The 23,112-nt window shown below is 37.1% G+C and overlaps 1 protein-coding gene across 2 annotated transcripts in view; it reads left to right on the forward strand.

Annotated features, from left to right (window-relative positions):
- Positions 1 to 16,416, forward strand: part of HNRNPLL (heterogeneous nuclear ribonucleoprotein L like) — a 38,786-nt gene extending 22,370 nt beyond the window's left edge. Inside the window, exons 7-13 of one of the 2 annotated variants that reach the window (XM_013062984.2) lie at positions 893 to 964; positions 5,975 to 6,192; positions 8,919 to 9,040; positions 9,711 to 9,912; positions 12,395 to 12,452; positions 12,535 to 12,633; positions 15,678 to 16,416. In XM_013062984.2, the coding sequence (XP_012918438.1) occupies positions 893 to 964; positions 5,975 to 6,192; positions 8,919 to 9,040; positions 9,711 to 9,912; positions 12,395 to 12,452; positions 12,535 to 12,633; positions 15,678 to 15,733 (827 nt within the window). In that variant the 3' untranslated portion in view covers positions 15,734 to 16,416. The remainder of the gene's footprint in view (positions 1 to 892; positions 965 to 5,974; positions 6,193 to 8,918; positions 9,041 to 9,710; positions 9,913 to 12,394; positions 12,453 to 12,534; positions 12,634 to 15,677) is intronic. The other variant, XM_013062985.2, reaches the window with a different exon arrangement.
- The last annotated feature ends 6,696 nt before the right edge of the window (positions 16,417 to 23,112 follow it).

Raw genomic sequence — 23,112 nt, forward strand, 5'->3', positions numbered from 1 at the left:
CAGCAAACTTTATAAAAGTATTGTACAGTAATTTCTAAAATTTATCAACCAACATAGGAAGTGCTATTTTAGAAACTTACAAGTAATTTTTTTTTTTTTTTTGGATCTTTCAAATTAACTTTAGGAAAATTGGCATGCCTTTCCTGAAAACATAGCTAGCATAAAAATTATTTTTTAGTAGTATTGTAGTACTCTCATCCAATAATGTAGCCCCCTTGGTTAGCTTTATCTTGGCATATTTAAACTTTGGGGGGGTGCTCATAGTCCCGCCTGGTGTTAAGGTCTATAGACAATGACCAATCCGTGATATAAAATGGGCCAGTGATGTGCACATTTCCAGCTCTCAAGTCAGTAGGTGTTTGTAAATATGTGTATATACATACAAAATACTCTGTGTTTACTGATTGTGAAACCATGTAATACAGGTTGTTGTTGGCTTATGCTGAACTTCTTGAAAGAAGCCCACTTTGAAAATGTGTTGCTGTTGAAGCTAATAGTATGATTCAGGTACTGTCTTTCAAAAGTACTGCACTTAAAGCTTGTTTTAAAGACATGTATTGGTAAAAACTTCTGTACAGTGTCAAACTCTAGCATTGTGTATGTTCACTTCCTGAAAAGTATCCATTCTTTCCTTAAATTTGAAAGTGTGATTGTATTTGGCATTTGCCAAAAAGATATTTTCAAGCTAAGTGGAATTTGTTAGATAGAATTACTTCCTTAAACTCTTGGTGTTTGTATTTAAATTGGATATGAATGGATGTTTAAAGTTAACCAGGAATCCTATTTCTCTCATGAATTGTAATGGATGTTTTGAATGGGTGTTTCCCATGTGAGTACTCTGTTAAGTACTTGGGTCAAAATTGTTAAAACCATGTTTCTACTTTTGTGTCAGATAGAGGAAAGGGTCGCCAGAGACAAGCCATTTTGGGAGAACACCCTTCTTCGTTTAGACATGATGGCTATGGTAAGTTTGTCAAGGCAGAAGGAAGGTAGTATAGACAAACTATTAGAATTTTTGCATTTCTGATGAAGAATGGCACATTTCTTGTCTCTATTTTTCCTGTCACCTGACTTGGTTTATAGGGGATCAGTCCCTTATAATGTACTCCCAAAGAGTTGTCCAGAATCCTTTGTTTTCTTAGGATATTGATTTATCATCTAATCCTTGAGATAAATGAGAGCTGTTGGTTGGGGGTTGAAAGATTTTTTACCATTTTGGTTTGGTTTGGTTTTGATTAGTAATGGGTACTGGTCTGTTAGAGGACCAAAAGGAAATATTATTGCTCAGTAAGTATATTTTCTTCCATTCTAGCAATTAGGAACAAAGAGGAACTTTGAGTAATAAAGGCAGAAAGAATGGGGCATTTGTCAAAAAGAAACACATTTCTGGTTAGAGCCTAATTCTTTAGTTCTACAGTTGGTATTTTGGCTTTGGCTAAATTTGTTTGTACTTAATTCCTCTTTTAAAACTTCTCAGTTTTAATGTTAGCTATGTTGGTAAGGTTAAATAATATTCTTGCCCAGGAAAAAGTTAGGCATCAGACTATTGTTCTTGTAGGTAGGGGTAGATGTTGAGAATTGTTATTGATAAGACTTGTAACTGGTTATAAGTTCTGTGTTTTTAGATCTTCTTTAGTTTTTAGTAGTTGTTTTTGACCCCACCTATTCTGTGGTTTAAGGCTGAAGTACAATGCTATTAGAAGCTGTAGAAGATAGAAATTGCTATATTGTACTCTTGGGATTTATCTTCTAAAATCTCCCGGTGTTGCTTATTGTCCATAATGTTTTCAGATTGCCTATGTTTGATGACTGTTCTTAGCCATGAATTTTAGCTTATTCCTTAGTGTCTTTTTTTGAACTCTGGGATTTATTACCTGTGTGTTTGTGTGTGTGTGTGTGCTCGCATATGTGTGTGTGTTTGTTAAGGTTGCTATGGTAGTCTGTCTGGAAGAAGTGATTGAAACAATCTCTTTGTTGTCAAAATAGTAAGTGTGGTATATAATGAAAATCTTCCTCCAGTGGTTTCAATGAGTTCCTTGATCATTTTTCTTAGCTGTTTCTTTAACACCATAAATATTAAATCTGGTCATGTAGATAGTTTTGCTTCTGTACTAAAGAAACACTTATTAGGAGCTGACTGTGCTTTCCATAGTGGGAGGTTACAAAGAATTGCTTATCACAAGTTTGTAGTGTAGTTGTGGAGTATATGTGTCATGGCAGTCGGCGGAAGGCTAAAAATTGTTAAAATATTTTGCCAAGGGGTCTAGAAAAGTCTGTGAAAGAATAAATGAAGGACAAAGAACCCTACTGTGATATTGTTGACACAGACTATTTTCTCATTCTGGGTTTTCAGGTTTGCCTTCATAAAATACATCTTACTGAAAATTGGTATAAATAAAAGTATATTATATGCATGTGTAGAAGAACCATATTTTTAAAAAGCCTATTGTGAAATCTTTGTCAGTTTTCATACCCTAATTGTGTGTGTGTGTGTGTGTGTGTGTGTGTGTGTATAAATTTTAAAATGTAAGCTTACTAAAGAGAGGTGAAAAATTCTTTGCATTGGCAGTTAAATAGGGTCCTACTGAGGAGGACTGGTTGTGGGGTTGTGTAGGGACAGCCGTTCTGAGCTATATACATTGAAATGTTAACTCTCCGAGGATAACTTGTTTTACTTTCCTAGGGGAGTAAGCAGAGCAGAGTATAGGAAGAGTGAGAGATGAATACAGAGAGGTAGAGAAAGAGAAGTAAGGTGAGGAAATTGGTGGAAAAGCAAGATGGGAGTAGGTGCTAGTGATATATTGAGCCTGTTTAAAAACTGCAGATCATATTTGTATCCCTTCAGATCAGCAGTTCAGCAAAATAGGTGTTCTTGCATTTCGGTGTCATATCATAGGTGGCTTTTCCTTTATTTATTTATTTTTTTTTAACGATTTTATTTATTTATTTGACAGAGATCACAGGCAGGCGGAGAGGCAGGCAGAGAGCAGGGAAGCAGGCTCCCCGCTGAGCAGAGAGCCCCATGCGGGGCTCGATCCCAGAACCCTGAGATCCCAGGACCCCGAGATCATGACCCGAGCCGAAGGCAGAGGCCTAACCCATTGAGCCACCCAGGCGCCCCTGGCTTTTCCTTTATGATGGAATATGAGAATGAGGGAACAGAAAAGTTTTAATGACTTAATTAGATTAGATTTACTCATTGGTTGATTATAGTAGTATAAATCTGTGCTCTCAGCATTCTTTAAATCTTTTACTTTGGGAAGCACTATCCTATGAGGTGAACTGGTAGATGCCCTCATACTTGAAAAGTATTATTTTTACCACTTTTATACAGATTTGTTTTCTGTGGGTCTAAGAAAATTTTGTATATTAATTGCTAGCATCTTTGGATATGGCTCCTGGACCAGAGATTTTAAAATATAAGGATGAGAAATGCCTTTCAGATGATAATGCATTTATGTAGCATTTTCCACATAATCGAATTTTTTAAATACCTGAAGTATTAGCTTTTTAAGCATCAAAACATTTTGTATGAATTTTTTATGTATAGAAACATTTAGAAAGATTTCTACTTTTTCTTCTTAAACAATATAGGCAACAATTTAAATAGTATAGATAACATAATTTAATCCCGAGGGCTGAGGTCATAATTACAAACATCAGTTACATTCTCTAGCACTGAATTCATTTGTTACCTGTGGTAGTGGATCTCAACGTTTTTGGACATTGACCAACTTAAGCAGAGTGGAAGTTTCCATTGCCCATCCACGACACATCTTTCTACTTTCTATGAAAAAGAAAATTTAGTGATAATAGTGAAGTGTATTTTTTTTTTCTTAAGATTTTATTTATTTGACAGAGAGAGATCACAACACTGAGCAGAGAGCCCGACGAGGGGCTTAATCCCAGGACCCTGGGATCATGACTTGAGCTGAAGGCAGAGGCTTTAACCCACTGAGTCACCCAGGCGCCCCAGTAGTGAAGTGTCTTTAAAACGGTGGTAGCAAAGGGATGGTGTAGCATGGATATGTACTTCTTTTTTTTTTTTTTTTTTTTTTTTTAAAGATTTTATTTATTTATTTGACAGAGAGAAATCACTTCTGCAGTAGGGATAGAGAGTGATTGATCCCTTTGACAGAGAGCCCCCATCCCAGGACCCTGAGATATGACCTGAGCCGAAGGCAGCGGCTTTGAAATTATATATGTACTTCTGCAGTAGGGATAAGAGTGATTGATATTTGACCCCAACGTATGTATAAAGTTTAAATTAGAGTTCAAAACGTGTTGCTACTAACAACTCACCATGAGCTAGAGCTATTGTTTTGATAAACTACTAATCATCAGCAAGAAGGGCAGTTGAAGGTTTAAGGCAACACTGATGATGCATTAATGAAGTGTTTCTTCCTCCATGAAATCGTAGGAACTCACACTGTGTGTATGCTCACTGGTTGTATTGCTGTGTTGTTATGAAGGACAGCTATATTAAGAATACTAAATACTGCACTGGAGTCCACATAAGCTCTAATAGCATGCTATGAATACCAAAATGTAGTTCTTGGTAACTTAGTGGATAACAGGTGTCCCTTAGTTTTACATAAAAATGAGTGTCAGTAGCATTACATATTCTTCTTGAGAATTGAAGAAAAGACTTGGGTCTTTGGATTGGTTTCTTGAACACCAAGAGGACCTTTCCATGTTACAAGAGTATGCTTCTGTAATCACTAACTCAGGAGTATCTAACGTGTGGGTTTATATTTCTGAGCTATGCATCCATTTTAGTTGCTGCTTTTAAGTCGAAGTATAGTTGACATACAACTGTGATATTAGTTGAGTGTACAACAGAGAGATTGATGGTTTTGTTCTGTGTGCGGTGCTCACCATGATAATACGGTACCATACAGCGTTCCTACAGTATTACTGACCATCTTCCCTCTGCAGTACTTTTCATCCCGGAGGCTCATTTTATTGTACTGAGAGTTGATACTTGATCCTCTTTTCCTGTTTCACCCCCTCTTTTCTCTCCTCTGGCAAACACCAGTTTATGAGTTGGTGTCTCAGTTGCTTCTCATTTTTTAGGACTCTCTCTTCTTGATGTTGTGAATGTGCCCTATGCCTGCTTTTAGTATCAGTTTCTCCAGACTCCCCCATTCGTGTCTGTTCCATTGACTTTTTAGCTTTATTTTTCTTGTTACTTCCAATCTGTTACAGATGGGAAAACTGGATAAATCAAAGTTGTTTAGAACTACTCTAAAATTAGAAAGTTAGTTCTTAATAAGGATTCTCAGTATGAGACATAGATTTGTGTGTGTTTTGTGACTACAGTTTCAGCTGTTCAGGCATTATTCTGGGTTCTTGATGTTGTTTCAGATAATGCAGGGTGCTGAATAAATGATACCTTTGAGTTGATAAGATATTAATGAAATTAGGGGTTTTGTTTCCTAAATTAGAATTAGGGTAATAAAATACTGGAAAGCATGTTAAAGTAAAATATATTCAAGGAGATAGCTTTTCAGTGAAACTAAAGAGGTGTTCTTTTTTAAAATGTCTGTATAGAGATAGTTTCTGAGATTTCACTGTATATTTTATTGTATTATCCTCCAAAAGATGTTGGCAGAAGGCTTTTTGTTTTTGTTTTTTTTAATTTGAGATATAATTTATACACAGTGGCCCAAAGTTTTATACTGATTCTCCCCATCCCTGCTATCTGTGGCTTGATCTTACATACTTTTTTGTTAAACAGTATTTTTAAAAATATAAACTTTAAGCCCGATGTATATGCAGAGGTGTGCAGGTCAGTGTATCTTGGATCTGGTACACAGAAACAGATTTTATTAATCCTCACAGGTTATATTTGGATATTAATACATTTGAGTTTTCCTTGGACATACATCAAACTAGCTAATACTAAGAGTTTACTTTTAGTGGTGAAGTGTATCTGCTAAGTTGTGTTTTGTTTTATTTATCATTTTTATAGGATCCCATGGTCCATTGTTGCCTTTACCAAGTCGTTACAGAATGGGCTCTCGAGATACGCCTGAGCTTGTTGCATATCCGTTACCACAGGCTTCTTCCTCTTACATGCATGGAGGAAACCCCTCTGGGTCAGTTGTAATGGTTAGTGGATTACATCAGCTAAAAATGAATTGTTCAAGAGTGTTCAACCTATTCTGCTTATACGGAAATATTGAAAAGGTAAGTTTCATTTTATATTAATTTCCTTTACTAGGATACCTAGTCGGAAAGTTTGAAAAGACAGCAAATCTATATGTCTTCTCGTATTAGGAACATAAAAGTTCTTTCAGTAGTAACCCACATAAGCTAAAACTTTATAATGTAGGAACTTCAGAAATTGTTTTTTGTTGGTAAGTGATCAGTGTAGGTTATTGGTACTAAAATACTTTAAAAAATAGCTAATGTAGGGGCGCCTGGGTGGCTCAGTGGGTTAAGCCGCTGCCTTCGGCTCAGGTCATGATCTCAGGGTCCTGGGATCGAGTCCCGCATCAGGCTCTCTGCTCAGCAGGGAGCCTGCTTCCCTCTCTCTCTCTCTCTCTGCCTGCCTCTCCGACTACTTGTGATTTCTCTCTCTCTGTCAAATAAATGAATAAAATCTTTAAAAAAAAAAAAAATAGCTAATGTAAATGGAAGTCCAAAACAATAGTTTAGTCAGTTACTAGCCTGTATTTTTTTTTTTTATCATTGCCAAGTGTTTCTAACACTTAACATTTGAACTATAGAATTTGAAAGAGCAAATGGAGCTTGGCCACAAGTCCTGAATTTTAGGAGAGTTCTAGATTTAAATACTTGCCTCCCAAATGCTAGAGTTCTAGTATCTTCTGAGGAACAATGTGTTTTTAGCTATATCAGTATTTGAAACTGACCCCTTTTGAAAGACTGTATCCAAAACTATATCTGGAGGCTTATACTCAAAAAGCAGCAAAACATTTAAATTTTACATATTTTAAAGATCTTTAAAGCTATGACCTTATTTTTATTAGACAACCATTTCCCGAGATCTATGATGTTTTGTTCATTGATATCTCGTAAATATTTAAAATAGTTCCTATCATAAAGTAGATAAACTATTTTCTAGAATCATGGAAAATTTAACTGGGGAAGTGATTGGTCATCTTAAGTTACCACTTCTTTGATACACTTGCCAGTGAGTTTCAGTACTGAGATAATGTTATTTTTCTCTATTGTTTAAAGTGATTTTAGTGTTCTTTTCACAATAATAAAAAGGTACAAGCATGTGAGTCATAAATGTGTGGGAGCAGGAGCATGGCTTGAAAAGTTGGTCTGTGAGTTCTTGGTTCATTAATTCCAAAATAAAGGCTCCTTGAACTGAGAAAGCAACTCAGAAACTCTCTGAAAGAAGAATTTCCTCAACATAACCATTTGACCACATTTAGAAAAGAAAAAGAAAATCCCACATTTGGTCTAGGGATAACATATGGGGTATTTCTTCTTACATAACTTGCCAGGAATACATGAACAGATTTAGCAACATTGGGAGGAGTAGTTCAGATTTTTTCACAGAGACATTTATCTTAGACACCTAGGTGTTAGTTAAGGTTTAGAGACTGCACGTTTGTTAACTAAATGGGCTTTAATATGTATTTTAATCTTACCACGTAATGTTACTTTTCTGTTCGTGCTTTTTGCATTTGTAGACAATCAGAATCAGTTTAATCAACATCTTTAGGATATCTTTGTCTTTTCTGTTATGAACTAGTTGTCTCTAGATTTAGAAACCTAAATCACTTTGTTTAATAAACTTGAACAATTACAGTCTCACATGTCAAAAATTTTTTTGTATTTTAAACAATTATGATACATGAAACTTAAGCTATGGTAATCCTTTAAAAGACCCGTATAGGGGCGCCTGGGTGGCTCAGTGGGTTAAAGCCTCTGCCTTTGGCTTGGGTCATGATCCCAGAGTCCTGGGATCAATCCCCATTTTGGGCTCTGATTTCAAGTAAAACTGAAAAGTCGTGCTACCACCAAGTTTTGTTCAAGTGCAGGTATGGTATAAAAACATTGGGAGAGCCCATTAAAATTGGTAGTTGCAAGGGTGGATATAAATGCTATGTGGCATGTGTTATGTAAATACATTTGTAGTTTTCTTTTAAGGCTAACAAATAAGTATGTTCAAGGTGTTCTGAATGTTAGTGGTACAGAATAGCTATTTAAGGCGTTTCTAAAAAGTAGGTACTAGCTGAATTATCATACTTTACCCATTTAACCCTTATTATGGTCGTGTTATCTACTAAAATTAGAATGGTATAAGAGGATAAGTATGGCCTCGGCCCAAGATGTCATGAAATATTGTGAAGTATGCCTGTTTTTGAAACTGCCCCTACCTTGTACAAGCCTTCCTGCTGGCAGTGCTGTCTCAAGGCCATCATGCATTATTTCTTATAGCATCCTGTTTTTTGCTTTAACAGCATTCTGAGTAGTTGGGAATTATTACTTACTTTAAAATTTTTGACCTACCTACCAGAATATAAGTTTCAAGAAGACCGTGTCTTTTATGTTCACCATTAATCCCTAGCACCCAGCACAATGTTTATCAAAACATTTTAGGCACCCAGTAAATACTTGTTGAATGAATAAATATTGATGAGCCCTACCAGATACTATCATTATCTCTGTTTTATAGGGAAGCCTGTGGCTCAGAGAAGAAAGTTGCCCCAAATCACACAATAAATAGCAGAGCCAGGGTAAACCTGTGCTCTTCTTCATTGTGCTACACAATGGAATTATAGTCTTCCTTTTTAACTTTGTTGAATTACAAGGGTCTAATAGCACAGTGGAGTAAAGTAAGATTCCAGGTGATCTTCTGTATATTCTCTCTAAGAAATTCTGTTACTGTAGAAGGGAAATAAATAGTCACCTTTTTGGGATTTTTGTATTTACAGGTAAAATTTATGAAGACCATTCCTGGTACAGCACTGGTAGAAATGGGTGATGAGTATGCTGTAGAAAGAGCTGTCACACATCTTAACAATGTCAAATTATTTGGGAAAAGACTTAATGTTTGGTAATTATCTTAAGTGGTAAATTTAAAAAGTATTAAAAATCATTTTTATTAGATATTTCAGTTTCAGAATATTTTAATGTAATTGAGAGCACATTTGAAACTAGCACCTATAATGTTACCATTTTAGACAAAATATGTTAGGGTCATATAATTCAGGTTTTGCCCACCTATACCTAGTTTTTAATGTTATGATAAAACAGCATGTTAAAAATGGGCAAGTTTTAGGGACGCCTGGGTGGCTCAGTTGGTTAAGCGGCTGCCTTCGGCTCAGGTCATGATCCCAGCGTCCTGGGATCGAGTCCCACATCTGGCTCCCTTGCTCAGCAGGGAGCCTGCTTCTCCCTCTGCCTCTGCCTGCCATTCTGTCTGCCTGTGCTCGCTCTCCGCCCCCCCCCGATAAATAAATAAAATCTTTAAAAAAAAAAAAAATGGGCAAGTTTTATGTAAAGTTTCCCAGTTTGAGAATATACCTAAACTATAAGAGTGATGGATCATAACTTAAACATTCAAGTAAATGTTTAAAATATTAAATAAATCATATTTAAATATCTACTTTTGTCTTATTTGTCAGAATTGATGCAGGCTTAGATATTAATATTTTGACACTGCCTACTTGTTGCTTTTTGTCTAACAAGGTATGTTCTGTACCTTTTTCCTTCCCAATCCTTAGTGTGTCTAAACAACATTCAGTTGTTCCCAGTCAAATATTTGAGCTGGAGGATGGTACAAGTAGCTACAAAGATTTTGCAATGAGCAAAAATAATCGCTTTACAAGTGCTGGTCAAGCATCTAAGAATATAATCCAACCACCGTCATGTGTGTTGCATTATTATAATGTCCCATTGTGTGTCACAGAGGAGACTTTCACAAAGGTAAAGAAATCCTATTTCTTATTTTAAAATTTATAATATTTTAGCCTCATTTTAAAGTCTTGCTTTATTCATCATCTGCATTTGATGTTATCAGTATTCTTTTATTTATTTCGGTCTTTATAATTACCTCTTTGACCATTGGACTTTTCTGGTCCCCAATCTGCATTAGTCTTTTTAGTCTTTTGTTGGTTTGTGGCTCTTTTTTTGTTTTGTTTTGTTTGTTTTAATTTTATTTATTGACACAGAGAGAGGGAATACAAGCAGGTGGAGTGGGAGAGGGAAAAGCAGGCTTCCCACCAAGCAGGGAGCCTGATGGCAGGACTCGATCCCAAGACCCCAGGATCAAGGCAGATGCTTAACGACTGAGCCACTCAGGCGCCCTGTGGCTTGGTCTTTTTGAGAGCTGGAATTAGAATGAGATACCTGACTTCTCCATTCAGAAAGCTCTTTTATGGGGCGCCTGGGTGGTGCAGTGGGTTAAAGTCTCTGCCTTCCGCTCGGGTCATGGTCCCAGGGTCCTGGGATAGAGCCCCAAATCGGGCTCTCTGCTCTGCGGGGAGCCTGCTTCCTGCCCGCCTCTCTCTGCCTGCTTGTGATCTCTGTCTGTCAAATAAATAAAAATAAAATCTTAAAAAAAAAAAAAACAAAACATCTCTTTTATTATGCCCTTAAATCTTGCCCATAACAGGGGGCATCTGGGTGACTCAGTTGTTTAAGTGTCGGCCTTCAGCTCAGGTCATGATCCCAGGGTCATTTTTTCAAGTCCTGCATCAGGCTCCCTGCTCAGAGAGCCTGCTTCTCCCTCTTCCTTTGCCCCTCCTCTCCCCCAACTCATGTTCATGCTCTCTGTCTTATGAAAACAAATAAAATCTTTAAGAAACAAAATCTTGCCCATAGCAAAATTTTATGTATCCCTTCTTTTTTGCCAAACTGTAGGAAATGCTTCAGAAAAGAACTGATTTTACTGGAACTCCACTCCCTACCTTAGATACTAGATAAATTCTGAGAATACATATTTTAGTTATAAATCTATAAATCTGTGGTTTTATTGTATAGCATGAAGTTATTTACTTAGTTTATTGAACATCCCTTTTTAAAGTTGATTTTCTCATAGAACTTAACAATCTAAAACATGTTTGATTTCATTTATTCATGCCAGACTTAAATGCTGCCATAGGATCACTTTTTCTTTTTTCTAGAGAGAGAGTGAGAACATGAGTACATGTGTGTGCACACAGGGGTGAGGCAGAGGGGCATAGCGAGAGGCAGAATTTTTTTAAAGATTTATTTACTCACTTGAGTGTGCACACCTCAGTGGGGGACGGGAGGGGCAGGAGGAGACAGAGAATCTTAAGCAGACCCCACTGAGCATGCAGCCTGAGGCGGGGCTAGATCCCACAACCCTGAGATCTTGATCTGAGCAGAAATCATGAGTCGGATGCCTTTTTTTTTTTAATTAATTTACTTTTATTAATAGTGTATTTTTGTTTTAGGGGTATTGGTTTGTGATTGATTCATCAGTCTTACACAGTTCACAGCACTCACCATAGCACATACCCTCCCCAGTGTCCCTCACCCAGCCACCCCATCACTCTCACCCCCTCTCCACTCCAGCAACCCTCAGTTTGGTTCCTGAGATTAAAAGTCTCCTATGGTTTGTCTCCCTCTGGTTTTGTCTTATTTCATTTTTCCCTATCTTCCCCTAAGGCCCTCTGCCTTGTTTCTCAAATTCCATATCTCAGTGAGGTTATATGATAATTGTGTTTCTCTGATTGACTTATTTTGCTTTGCATAATACCTTCTAGCTCCATCCATCTCATAGCAAATGGCAAGATTCCAGTTATTTGATGGCTGAGTAATATTCCATTGTATATATGTACCACATCTTCTTTATCCATTCATCTCTTGATGGACAGATAGGCTCTTTGCATAGTTTGGCTATTGTGGACATTGCTGCTATAAACATTCGGGTACCCATGCCCCTTCGGATCACTACATTTGTATCTTTGGGGTAAATACCCAGTAGGGCAGTTGCTGGGTCATAGGGTAGCTCTATTTTCAACTTTTTGAGGAACCTCCATACTGTTTTCCAGAGTGGCTGCACCAGCTTGCATTCCCATCAACAGTGTAGGAGGGGTTCCCCTTTCTCCACATCCTCACCAACATTTGTCGATTTCCTGACTGGTTAATTTTAGCCATTTTGACCAGTGTGAGGTGTGGTTTTTTTGATTTATATTTCCTTGATGCTGAGTGATGTTGAGCACTTTTCATGTGTCTCTTGGCCATTTGGACAAAGAGAGAATGTTAAGCAGGCTTCCAGTGCTCACAACCCTGAGATCATGACCTGAGCTAAAATAACGAGTCAAACACTTAACCATCTGAGCTACCCAGGTGCCCCCATAAAGTTTGCTTTCTAAAAGAAAAAAAGGCAGGAATATTATTTTGGCCATATTTTTAATGGAGTTTCACATTTCTTTGACAGTTATGTAATGACCATGAAGTTCTTACATTCATCAAATATAAAGTGTTTGATGCAAAACGTAAGTGCACATTCCTCTTTTTAAGGTTTCTGGTTAAGCTGATGACAAGCAAATAACTGGACTTGTGTTTGTTTTGTTTTAGCTTCTGCCAAAACGCTTTCTGGGTTGTTAGAATGGGAGTGTAAAACTGATGCCGTAGAAGCCCTTACAGCACTTAATCACTACCAGATAAGAGTTCCAAGTAAGTAAAATTGTGCCATAATTATTCAGTAGGCGTTACTTTAGAAACATCGATAGTAGTTTTAAAATAACATTTACGGGGTTGGGGGTTTTTTTTGTTTGTTTGTTTGTTTTTTAAATATAGAGAAGTATGAAGAAAAAAGGCATATAAATCCCACAACCCACACAATCCTTACATTAGTTAACCTTTTACTACGTAACAGATTACCAAATTTAGCAGCTTTGAACAGCAAACTGAGGGTCAGTATTCTGTGTGCAGTTGAGCTGGGTGTTTCTGACTTAGGGTTTCTTGAGGTTGCAGCCAGGCTGTTGTCTGGGTATACAGTCATTTCAAGTCATGATTGGGGATTGAGAAATCATTTCCAAATTTATGTGGTTTGCAAGTCCAGTGAAGCTACATGGGCCATTTCGTCATGGTAGCTGGTTTCCTTCAGAGTGAGTGATCCAAGAAGGATGAGAGCAAAAGACTAAAACAGAAGTCACAGTGTCTTTTATGAACTAACATTGGAGGTGACATACTGTCACTTACGCTGTATTCTTATGGTCACACAGACCAACTCTGGTACAGTGAGGGAGGGGGCTCTCCAGCCGTGAATACCAGGAGGATAGGGATCATTGGGGCCATCTTGGTTGTTGGCTCCCACAGTCCTGTTCATCTTTCTAGAAGAAAGTCATACATACATTTATATGGTTAAAAAACTTAAAACAGCACATGAAAGTACAAAATGAAAGTTAAAGCTTTCTACAACTTCTAAACTATTTGTCTTCCTTTCATTCCTCCTCCTCAGTGCATATATATCTACATTTTCAAAAGTTACACAGAATGGTTGCTCTATACATACTCTTCAGTGCCTTGCTGTTTTCACTTAATATGTCTTTGAGCTATTTCTATATCAGCACATGCAAAGCTACTACTTTTTTTTTAAAAAGCACCCCAGAGTAGCTGTTCATAGTAGAGATACACCACAGTTTATTTGATTTACGCATTTCCCCACTGATGAATACAGTTTTTCCAATTGATTTTTTCTACTGCTGTAACATCCTTATCATTGCACATTTTGTGTTTGTAGGGCAATTTCCTAGTACTGCAGAACATAAAGGTTTATATTCTGATAGATGTTGCTCGATTGCCCTTTAAAAAGGTTGCACCAGTTTACATTTCGAACTGTGGTGTGTGAAAATGCCTGTTTCCCAATACTCTTTTTACCAACACTGAGTCTTGTCAGATTTTCAGTCTTTAACAAGTATTTTAGAAGAAAAATGGTATTCCATTGTTTTAATTTGTGTTAAATGAACTTGTCACTGTTTATTCTCTCAAGAATGGTAATGGCCTCTTTTTCTACCACACAAAGTACACTCAAGTATTTAACTTTTGAAGCTTTGTGCTGTGTACTTTTTTTTTTTTAACTTTTATTTATTTATTTGACAGACAGAGATCACAAGTAGGCAGAGAAGCAGGCAGAGAGAGGAGGAAGCAGGCTTGCCGTGGAGTAGAGATCCTAATGTAAGGCTCAATCCCAGGACCCTGGGACCACAACCTGAGCAGAAGGCATACTTTAACCCACTGAGCCACCCAGGTGCCCCCTGTGTACTTTATTTTGATCCTGGATCTAAATGGTGCTAGGTGATAGATAAATTGGGGTTTATCATACCATTCTATATATTTTTATATGTTTGAAAATTTTAATTAAAGGATAAAACCCAGGAATACCTCCTTTCATTTAACTTTTTGTCACAAAAGTTAATTTTAAGTAGTAAATCAAGCTTAATATGTGTTAGAAGGTTTTTAAAGGCTTTAAAATTATATGCATATTTGAGACATACTCGATGTATTTTAGACTTCTTTCAGACAGGAACGATTATTTATCTTTTTATCCTCTCCAGTGTCATGCAAGTACTTGTTAATTTATGTGCTTTTTCCTTTATAGGGATTAAGAATTTTTTTGAATTTTTTTAATACATTAGGATACCAGGATTGTTTCTTTGCACAGTTAATTGAGGAGGAGTTATCTGCCTGGTCTGAAAAGTTAGAAATGTATAAAATGGAAAAATTTTTGTGGAGTTTTTTTGTTTGTTTGTTTGTTTGTTTTATGGAGAAGTTTTAGAATTTAATACTAGATCTCCTGGAACTTTTTCACCTTATTAATATCTTCCTGTACATTCCATTCTTACGCCATTTTCCAGGCTGTGTTTGAATGGGCTTTTTTTTTTTTTTTTTTTTTTTTTTTTTTAAATTTAAATTGAATTAGCTGGGATGCCTGGGTGGCTCAGTGGGTTAAAGCCTTTGCCTTCAGCTCAGATCAGGATCCCAGGATCCTGGGATCAAGCTCCACATCGGGCTCTCTGCTCAGCAGGGAGCCTGCTTCCTCCTCTCTCTCTGCCTGCCTCTCTGCCGACTTGTGATCTGTCTGTCAAATAAATAAATAAAATCTTAAAAAATAAATAAATAAATTGAATTAGCTGACATATAGAACATCATTAGTTTCAGATATAGAGTTCAGTAATTCATTAGTTGCATATAACACCCAGTGCTCATTACATCATGTGCCCTCCTTAATGCCCATCACTCTATTACCCCATGTCCTGACCTCCCCACCTCTCCTCCAGCATCCCTCAGTTTGTTTCCGAGAATTAAGAATATCTCATTTTTTGTCTCCCTCTCTGATTACTTCCCTTTCAGTTTGAACTGGCTTTTATAGAGGAATTGCCATTCTGATACATTCTGCTGAGTGAGCTTTGCTGATGGACATAAGCCTAATCCGTACTGTTCACCTGTAACGATTAATTCACTAGGAAATACTGAGTGTGTCTATGTGTCAGATAAGGTTTAGAGCAGTAGGCATGTAGCATGTAGCAGTGGATGTAACTTACCTGCTGGTAGAGATGTACAAATGTAATCTTACCCTTACCTTACCTAGAAAGTTTCCTTTTTTACGTTTCTGGTTCTGATTTCATAAAAAGGTGAAATAATTTACTCTGCTAATTCAGGATAATCTTGAAAGGTTGATGAAGTGAACAGTTAACTTTGTTTTTTAATTTTTGCAGATGGTTCCAATCCCTACACATTGAAGCTTTGCTTTTCTACATCATCCCATTTATAAGAAGAGAAGAGCATGTTAGAATTTATGTTCACCTTTATTACAATTTTAAAGCTACACTTCATTAAAAAGAGTTCTAAGATGGTTGATCTAATGTTGCCTTGCTTACTTTGACTTAAGATCCTGTTCCGTAATAAACAAATATTTTGCCTTGAGTAAATTTGTTGTAAAGTTAAATATTGAATTGTTTTCATTTTAAAATAGAATGTCATAATGTAGACTATCTACAGGTTCCTTGTAGATTACACAAATATATGATTTCTAATCTTATTATTTTTCTTCCACAGTGAAAATATATTTGCATTCTTAATGCTGATTATCTGCAAGTATTTTTCCATTGTGTATGAGATTAATGCAGGTGAAAGTATTGCATTTTAATATTACAGAATTCCTATAATATGTTTAGATGTTTAAGTATGTTGCAGTTATTCATATTAAACATAACTTGTATTTATTAAGTATTTTAATCAAGTTTGAGAATAACATTGCACATAATGAATTTTAAGTACTAAAGATTTAGCTGATTTTATATTTCTGAAAGGCTAACAGACATGGATACACTTTGTACAGTATGCACTCAAACTTATTTAAATTGATGTAATTTTTTTTTAAGTCATTGTCCATTTGTATTGACATGCCTCTGTTTCTAGTTACAGTTTGGAGATTTTATAAAGTTACAACAATGAGTTAATGTGTTCATCTTCATTTGTTGCATGTGACTTGATCTTGAAAACACATCTGGAATTTGGCATTAAGATTTTAATAGAAGTTATGCTTAACAGTTCCTAACCTGAGATCCATGAATGGGCTGTAGGGAGTCCGTGAACCCCTTAAAATTGTATGTAGAATTTTGGGTACTTGCATTTTTATTTTATACTCTTGAATCCATGAGTAATATATGTATTTTTCTACATGGTGCAAGGTGTAAGGATCTAATTTTATTTTTATTCCGAACAGATAGCTATTTGTTTCAACACCATTTATTAAACATTCTTTCTCCCACTGGATCTGTTTTTTTCCCTTTTTTTGGAAAGTAATATTTAATAAGGAAGCTGTAAACATGGTATTAAGAGACTATAGCACACTTGAGTGCTTTGGTGGCTCAGTTGGTTAAGCATCTGCCTTCAACTCCGGTCGTGATCTCAGGGTCCTGGGATCGAGTACTACCTTGGGCTCCATGCTCAGTGGGGAGTCTGCTTCCCCTCTCCTCGCCTGCCTCTCTCCCCTGCTTGTGCTCTCTCACACTCTCTCTGTCTCGTAAAAATAAATAAAATATTTTTAAAAAAAAGAGAGACTACAGCACACTTGTTATCAAATTCATTTTTTATTAAGATTTATTTATTTATTTGACATAGCACATAAAGCGGACAGAGAAACAGACTCCTCACTGAGCAAGGGAGCCCAATGTAGGACTCGATCCCAGGACCCTGGGATCATGACCTGAGCCAAAGCAGTTGCTTAACCAACTGAGCCACCCAGGTACCCCAAATTCATAGCTTTTTTATAATAAAAATGTGATATAGCCATTTTATATTTATCTTTTAAAAAAAGAATGTTTCATCTACCCAAAATAATTGAAGTTTATATTGGCAATAGCAATTTTTGATCTTGAGACTTTTAAACAAATTTTACAAATAGAGATTCCATTTAGATCTTTTGTAAGTTTTATTTTGAATTTTAACTTTAAAAAGACAGTTTGCCTTAATCCTCTTATAAAGTGAGACTGACAGGGGTCTAAAAAGTTTTAGAGCTATTGAATAGAAATTAAGATGGAACCTAAACACACATTAACATTTATTTCCCCTTGAATTTTAATATCTGTGGACCAGTGTCCCTTTAACTCTTTAAAGACCTAGAAAAAATTAAATTCAGTCTAGAGGCGTTTTAGACTCTTAATGATGAACACAGTATGTTTTGCCAAGGGTAACTTTGTGTGTGAACTAAGAGTATGGTACTGGGTTGTGTACATACATTCCTCATTCATTCATTGCCAAATAATACCCAAGTTTACCTAAGTCTACAATAAACAAAAATTTTTCCCCCCTTCCCCTATAAATACTTTTCCACATTCATTGCAAAATTAAGATGTCTTCATTTTAAAAGGTAAATTCTGGAAAAAAAAAAAGTAACTTCTGAGTTCATGTAAATAATCATCTCCTTCTCTTCCCCTCTTCTGAAAAGTAATAGTAATAGTTACGGTTATTTTGTATCTAAAATTTTAGGAAACAAAAATTCGATTGTGACAGGGCTTATTTAATTTTGATTTGGTTTAAGTGGTATTAACTTTTTAAAAAAAATTTTTTTTAAAGATTTGTTTGTTTTAGAGAGAAAGTGCAGAAGGGAGGGGCAGAGGGCAAGGAAGAGTGAGTCATAAGCAGACCCCCCAGTGAGCACGGAGCTGATGGGGGACTAGATCTCAGACCCCGAAACCATGACCTGAACTGAAATGAGGAGTTGGTAGCTCAACTGATTGTGCTACCCAGGCACCCCTGAGTGATACTGATTTTTAGTTATGGACTCTCTCCTAATACTCTTTCCCCAACAAAATCATGAGTAAATTCTTAAGGTATAAAGTATGTTTTTTAAGAAAATACTTATTTCAGAGAACATGAGCGGAGGAGGGGCAGAAGGAGAAGCTGACTCCCCACTGAGCAGAGAGTCTGATGTGGGGCTTCATCCCAGAATTGTGGGATCGTGACCTGAGCCAAAGGCAGGCGCTTAACTGACTGAGCCACCCAGGCGCCCCTGAAGTATGTTAAGTTGTACCTTGCTGCTCTGGGCTCTAGTATGTCAGCCCTATACTGTTGCTATCAGTATTGTCTTTGACACTTTACTTGGGCATCACTGTTGTTTATATCCAGTATTATCTGATCCTAGAGTGGAATTGGCTTTGGCAATGTTCTCTTTTCCCTTAGCCTTAACAACAACGTATCCTTCCACTTTTACTAGGAGAACATGAAAGAGCATATTCTATAGCTAGAAAGAAATAATACTAGCTTTGAGTTTGTTTTCTGAGAATTGAAATCCTATTCCATATCTAAATTCCATTAAATAGGGCACCTGGGTGGCTCAGTGGGTTAAAGCCTCTGCCTTCGGCTCAGGTCACGATCCCAGGGTCCTGGGATCGAGGCCCGCATCAGGCTCTCTGCTCAGCTGGGAGCCTGCTTCCTCCTCTCTCTCTGCCTGCTTCTCTGCCTACTTGTGATCTCTGTCTGTTAAATAAATTAAAAAAAAAAAATCTTTAAATTCCATTAAATATTTGATAATACGTCTGTATAACTGAGTTAAGGAATATAAGCTGCTTATTAAGGTCCCCACTTCCCTGCTGAGGGTATTACCCCAAATAAAACAAAGCTGCCTTGGAGCTGACATGAGACTGACCAGCATCATAGTGATTTGGTTATCCATACTGTTTTCTAGGACTGAACTGAGAATAAAAATGGCCAAATAGGGTCAGTTTTGTTTCATTTTTTTAAACTCACTATTTGTCGGGATAGGTTGCTAGGTAACTGCTTTTTAGTAGTTACCAGTGATACTGCATTCTTCTCTAGAGCAAAGCGATTTTGGCCGTAGAGCCTTCTTCCATAATTAAGAATCAAAAGCTCAAGGAGCTTTACTTCACTTAAAAAGTTCTTCAGGGACGCCTGGGTGGCTCAGTTGGTTAAGCAGCTGCCTTCAGCTCATGTCATGATCCCAGTGTCCCGGGACGGGGTCCCACATCCAGCTCCCTGCTCGGCGGGGAGCCTGCTTCTCCCTCTGCCTTTGCCTGCCTCTCTGCCTGTGCTCACTCTCTCTGACAAATAAATAAATAAAATCTAAAAAATTAAAAAAAAAAAAAAAGTTCCTCAGGTGACAGAGGTCCTTGTAAGAAAGATAACTGCAATAAATTTTCCTGTCTCCATATGGCCTTTTGGCTCAAGAGACTTTGTCCATTAAGGGGCCATGTAAAGTAGCAAGCCTTCTTGGGCTCCCAGGGTGGCTCAGTTCATTAAGCATCTCCTTTCAGCTCAGGTCATGATCCTAGGGTTCTGGGACTGAGCCCTGAGTCGAGCTCCCTGCTCAGTGACAAGTCTGCTTCTCCCTCTCCTGCCTCTTTCCCCAATTCATTCCCTCCCTCTCTCTCAAATAAATAAGATCTTAAAAAAGGGTAGCAAGCTTGGGGCACCTGGGTGGCTCAGTCGTTGAGCATCTGCCTTTGACTCAGGTCATGATCCCTGGGTCCTGGAATCGAGCCCCATATGGGGCTCCCTTCTCTTGCCTTCTCCCTCTCCTACTCCTTGTGCTTGTGTTCCCTCTCTTGCTGTGTGTCTCTCTCAAATAAATAAAATCTTTTTAAAAAGTAGCAAGCCTTTTATTCATAGTACCACTTGCTTGCTCATAGAATTAAATCACCCCCCCCCCGAAAAAAAGGATTTAGAGGAAACAAATTAAGATTGATAGGTTCTGTCCCTCAGCATGTCTTATTCTTTCTAAATTATTTCTACTATGATGATTTCCAATGTAAACCAAAAAACAGGTGAATGTGCAAACATGATTCCTGTTTAAAGCCAAGAAAACTATTGGGAATTTTAAATCTAGTGGATATTTAATTTGTAAATAAAAGCAATGTCATTGCTTTTTTCCTAAAACCTAGCTTGTCTACCAAACAGATTCAAGTGCTAATTCAAAACATATATTTCATTTATTCAGCTAATCATCTTTCTAGCCATCTCAATTTTAACATGCTTTGAACTTGAATATAAGAGACTTTGTTTTACTAGTAGAAATTTCTCAAATAGCCATTTATCTGAGGAAGTGCTTGAAAATCTCTTTGTGTTTTGTTCATTTGTTCCTAAGCTTTTAATCACCCAGTGCTCTCTTCATGACAAGTGGATTCCTTAATCCCCATCACATCACCTGTTTAACCCATTCCCCACCCACCTCACCCTCTGATAAACCCTCAGTTTGTTCTCTCTGCCCGCCCACCACCCTGGCTCATTTGTTTCTTAAATTCCACATATGAGGGAAATCATTTATTTGTTGTCTCTCTCTGCCTGACTTATTTTACTGAGGATTATACTCTAGCTCCAGCTGCGTCTTTGCAAATGGCAAGGTTTCTTTTTCATGGTTGAATAATATTCCATTATATATATAGATTCCTTTATATATAGAGAGAGATCTATCACATCTTTTTCCATTAGTTAGTGGACACTTGGGCTGTTTCCATAATTTACAATAGCCAAATTATGGAAATAGCTCAAGTTGCATATATACATCAGGTTGCATATATCCCTTTGAATATCAGGTTGCATATATCCCTTTGAATTAGTGTTTTTGTAGTCTTTGGGTAAATACCCGGTAGTGGGATTGCTGGTTTGTAGTGTACTTCTGTTTTTAACTTTTTGAGGAATCTCCATGCTTTTGTCCGGAGTGCCTGCACCAGTTTCCATTCCCACCAGCAGTGCAAGAGGGTTTCTTTTTCTCCACATCCTCACCAACACCTGTTGTTTCTTGTGTTTTTTATTTTGGCCATTCTGACAAGTTGCGAAGTAGTTCTGATTCTCATTTTCCTGGTCATAAGTAATAATGAGCATTTTTTCTTGTGTCTGTTGGTCATCTGTATGTTTTTGGAGAACTGTCTGTTCGTGTCTTGTGACCATTCTTTAATTGTATTTGTTTTTTGGGTGAGATTCTTAGTTTTAGTTTATGATTCATGAATGTATGAATTTTGTTATCTCACCTTTCTTCATTTTGTAGAGTAATTGAGGTTTGAGTGATCCTTACTTAGTTTGATTCCTGCAGCCCAGTGGCTCTTAATGCCCCCTTGGAGAACATTTCATCAGTTTGTAGGAGGGCTTTTTCACAGTTTGGGGGATAATACTACAAATATTTGATGGGCAGGGACTAGGAAGAATTGTCCCTTGTCCTACATGAATTGCCAGTATCTCATCAGATATTATCTGATCTTAGAATAAACTCTGTTTTATAGCTATAAACACTGTCTTTTTATATACAGTACAGTGAATTTCCTAGCAATGCAACTGCCTTGTAAATCAAGGAAAGATGATTGTTTTGTTTGGAATATTTCCAAGAGTTTGCTATTTTGGGTAATCGTCACTACAGTATTTGAGTTGACATTATAGCACATCAGGGTCAGTTTTCATTTGCAACAGTCCTACTCATCTCTTTGCCTTCTATTGTAGTTATTCCTGATCATGTATGTATCACAGTATGCATTTATTACAAGTTTTATTTCCCTCTGGTAATAGAATTACATTTTTATGTTTTTCTTCAAATTGTGTATGTGTGTGTGTGTGTGTGTGTGTGTAGTAGGTAGGTATTATCAAGGAAATTTTATTTCAGCATAATGTAAGGATATCAGATTGTCTGGGTTGGGAACTGTTGCCCTAAACTAATCTGGTTCTGGGTTGAACAGGTAAACCCTAGGTTGATCCAAAGATAGCGAAGCCTAGGATTTGTTGAAGATTGGACGAGGAGATGCTCTCCCAAAGGGGTTTGGCCTGCATCTGTGGAGTAGACCTGAGACTGCTATTGCCAATTTGCTACCTTGAGAGAAACCAGCTGGGGGAGAAAAAGTAACAAGAGAGAGAACTAAAGAACCCTTAATTTAGACAGCTTGTGGAAAGCATTGTGGCATAGGCTAGTTTGATCATGCTCAGTAGACTCCTGTCTTCAGAGTTCCTTTTTCAGTTTGAAGTCTTGATGAGATGTTTTAAGAATGTCTAAGTGCCTAAATCTCACCTTTAGCTGTTGTAATGTAAAACTGCAAAATCACATGGAAGAACACTGGGAATTGGTTGAGAGGTAGCCCTATTTTTATTTTTATTTTTAAAAATTTAATTATTTTTATTAACATATGTATTATTTGCCACCGTTTTTTTTTTTTTTTTTTTTTAAGATTTTGCTTATTTGACATACACAGCGTGAGAGTGAACACAAGCAGGGGTAGCAGCAGGCAGAGGGAGAAGCAGGCTCCCCACTGAGCAGGGAGTCCGATGCAGGACTCATCCCAGGACTTTGGGATCATCATCTGAGCCGAAGGCATCCCATTAGTGGCAATTTCTGATTTGAGAACATACACAGCTCCCTTTTGTGATACAGTAATCACATAGGCTAGAGCTGCTCAACAACCCTGAAATGCTTGCTTTGAGTTGGTTTGATAATTTGGTTATCATCCCACCCCTACCCCAGAAATACCAAGAGAAATCAAGAACAATATTCGTCCTTTCAGGGGAGTAGTTATGCTTATTGAGAGCCTGGAAAGTAAGCCAGTAAATGGCCTGAAATATTGTGATTATTACTATAATTTTGAATGTAGCTGATTAGACAGCTGAATACCAGTGGGATAATTTGGGGACTTGAAACTTGATTACGATTTAGGA

This window comes from Mustela putorius, unplaced genomic scaffold (genome assembly GCF_011764305.1).
Source record: "Mustela putorius furo isolate JIRA1106 unplaced genomic scaffold, ASM1176430v1.1 tig00000281_pilon_pilon_pilon, whole genome shotgun sequence".
Classification (NCBI taxonomy): domain Eukaryota; kingdom Metazoa; phylum Chordata; class Mammalia; order Carnivora; family Mustelidae; genus Mustela; species Mustela putorius.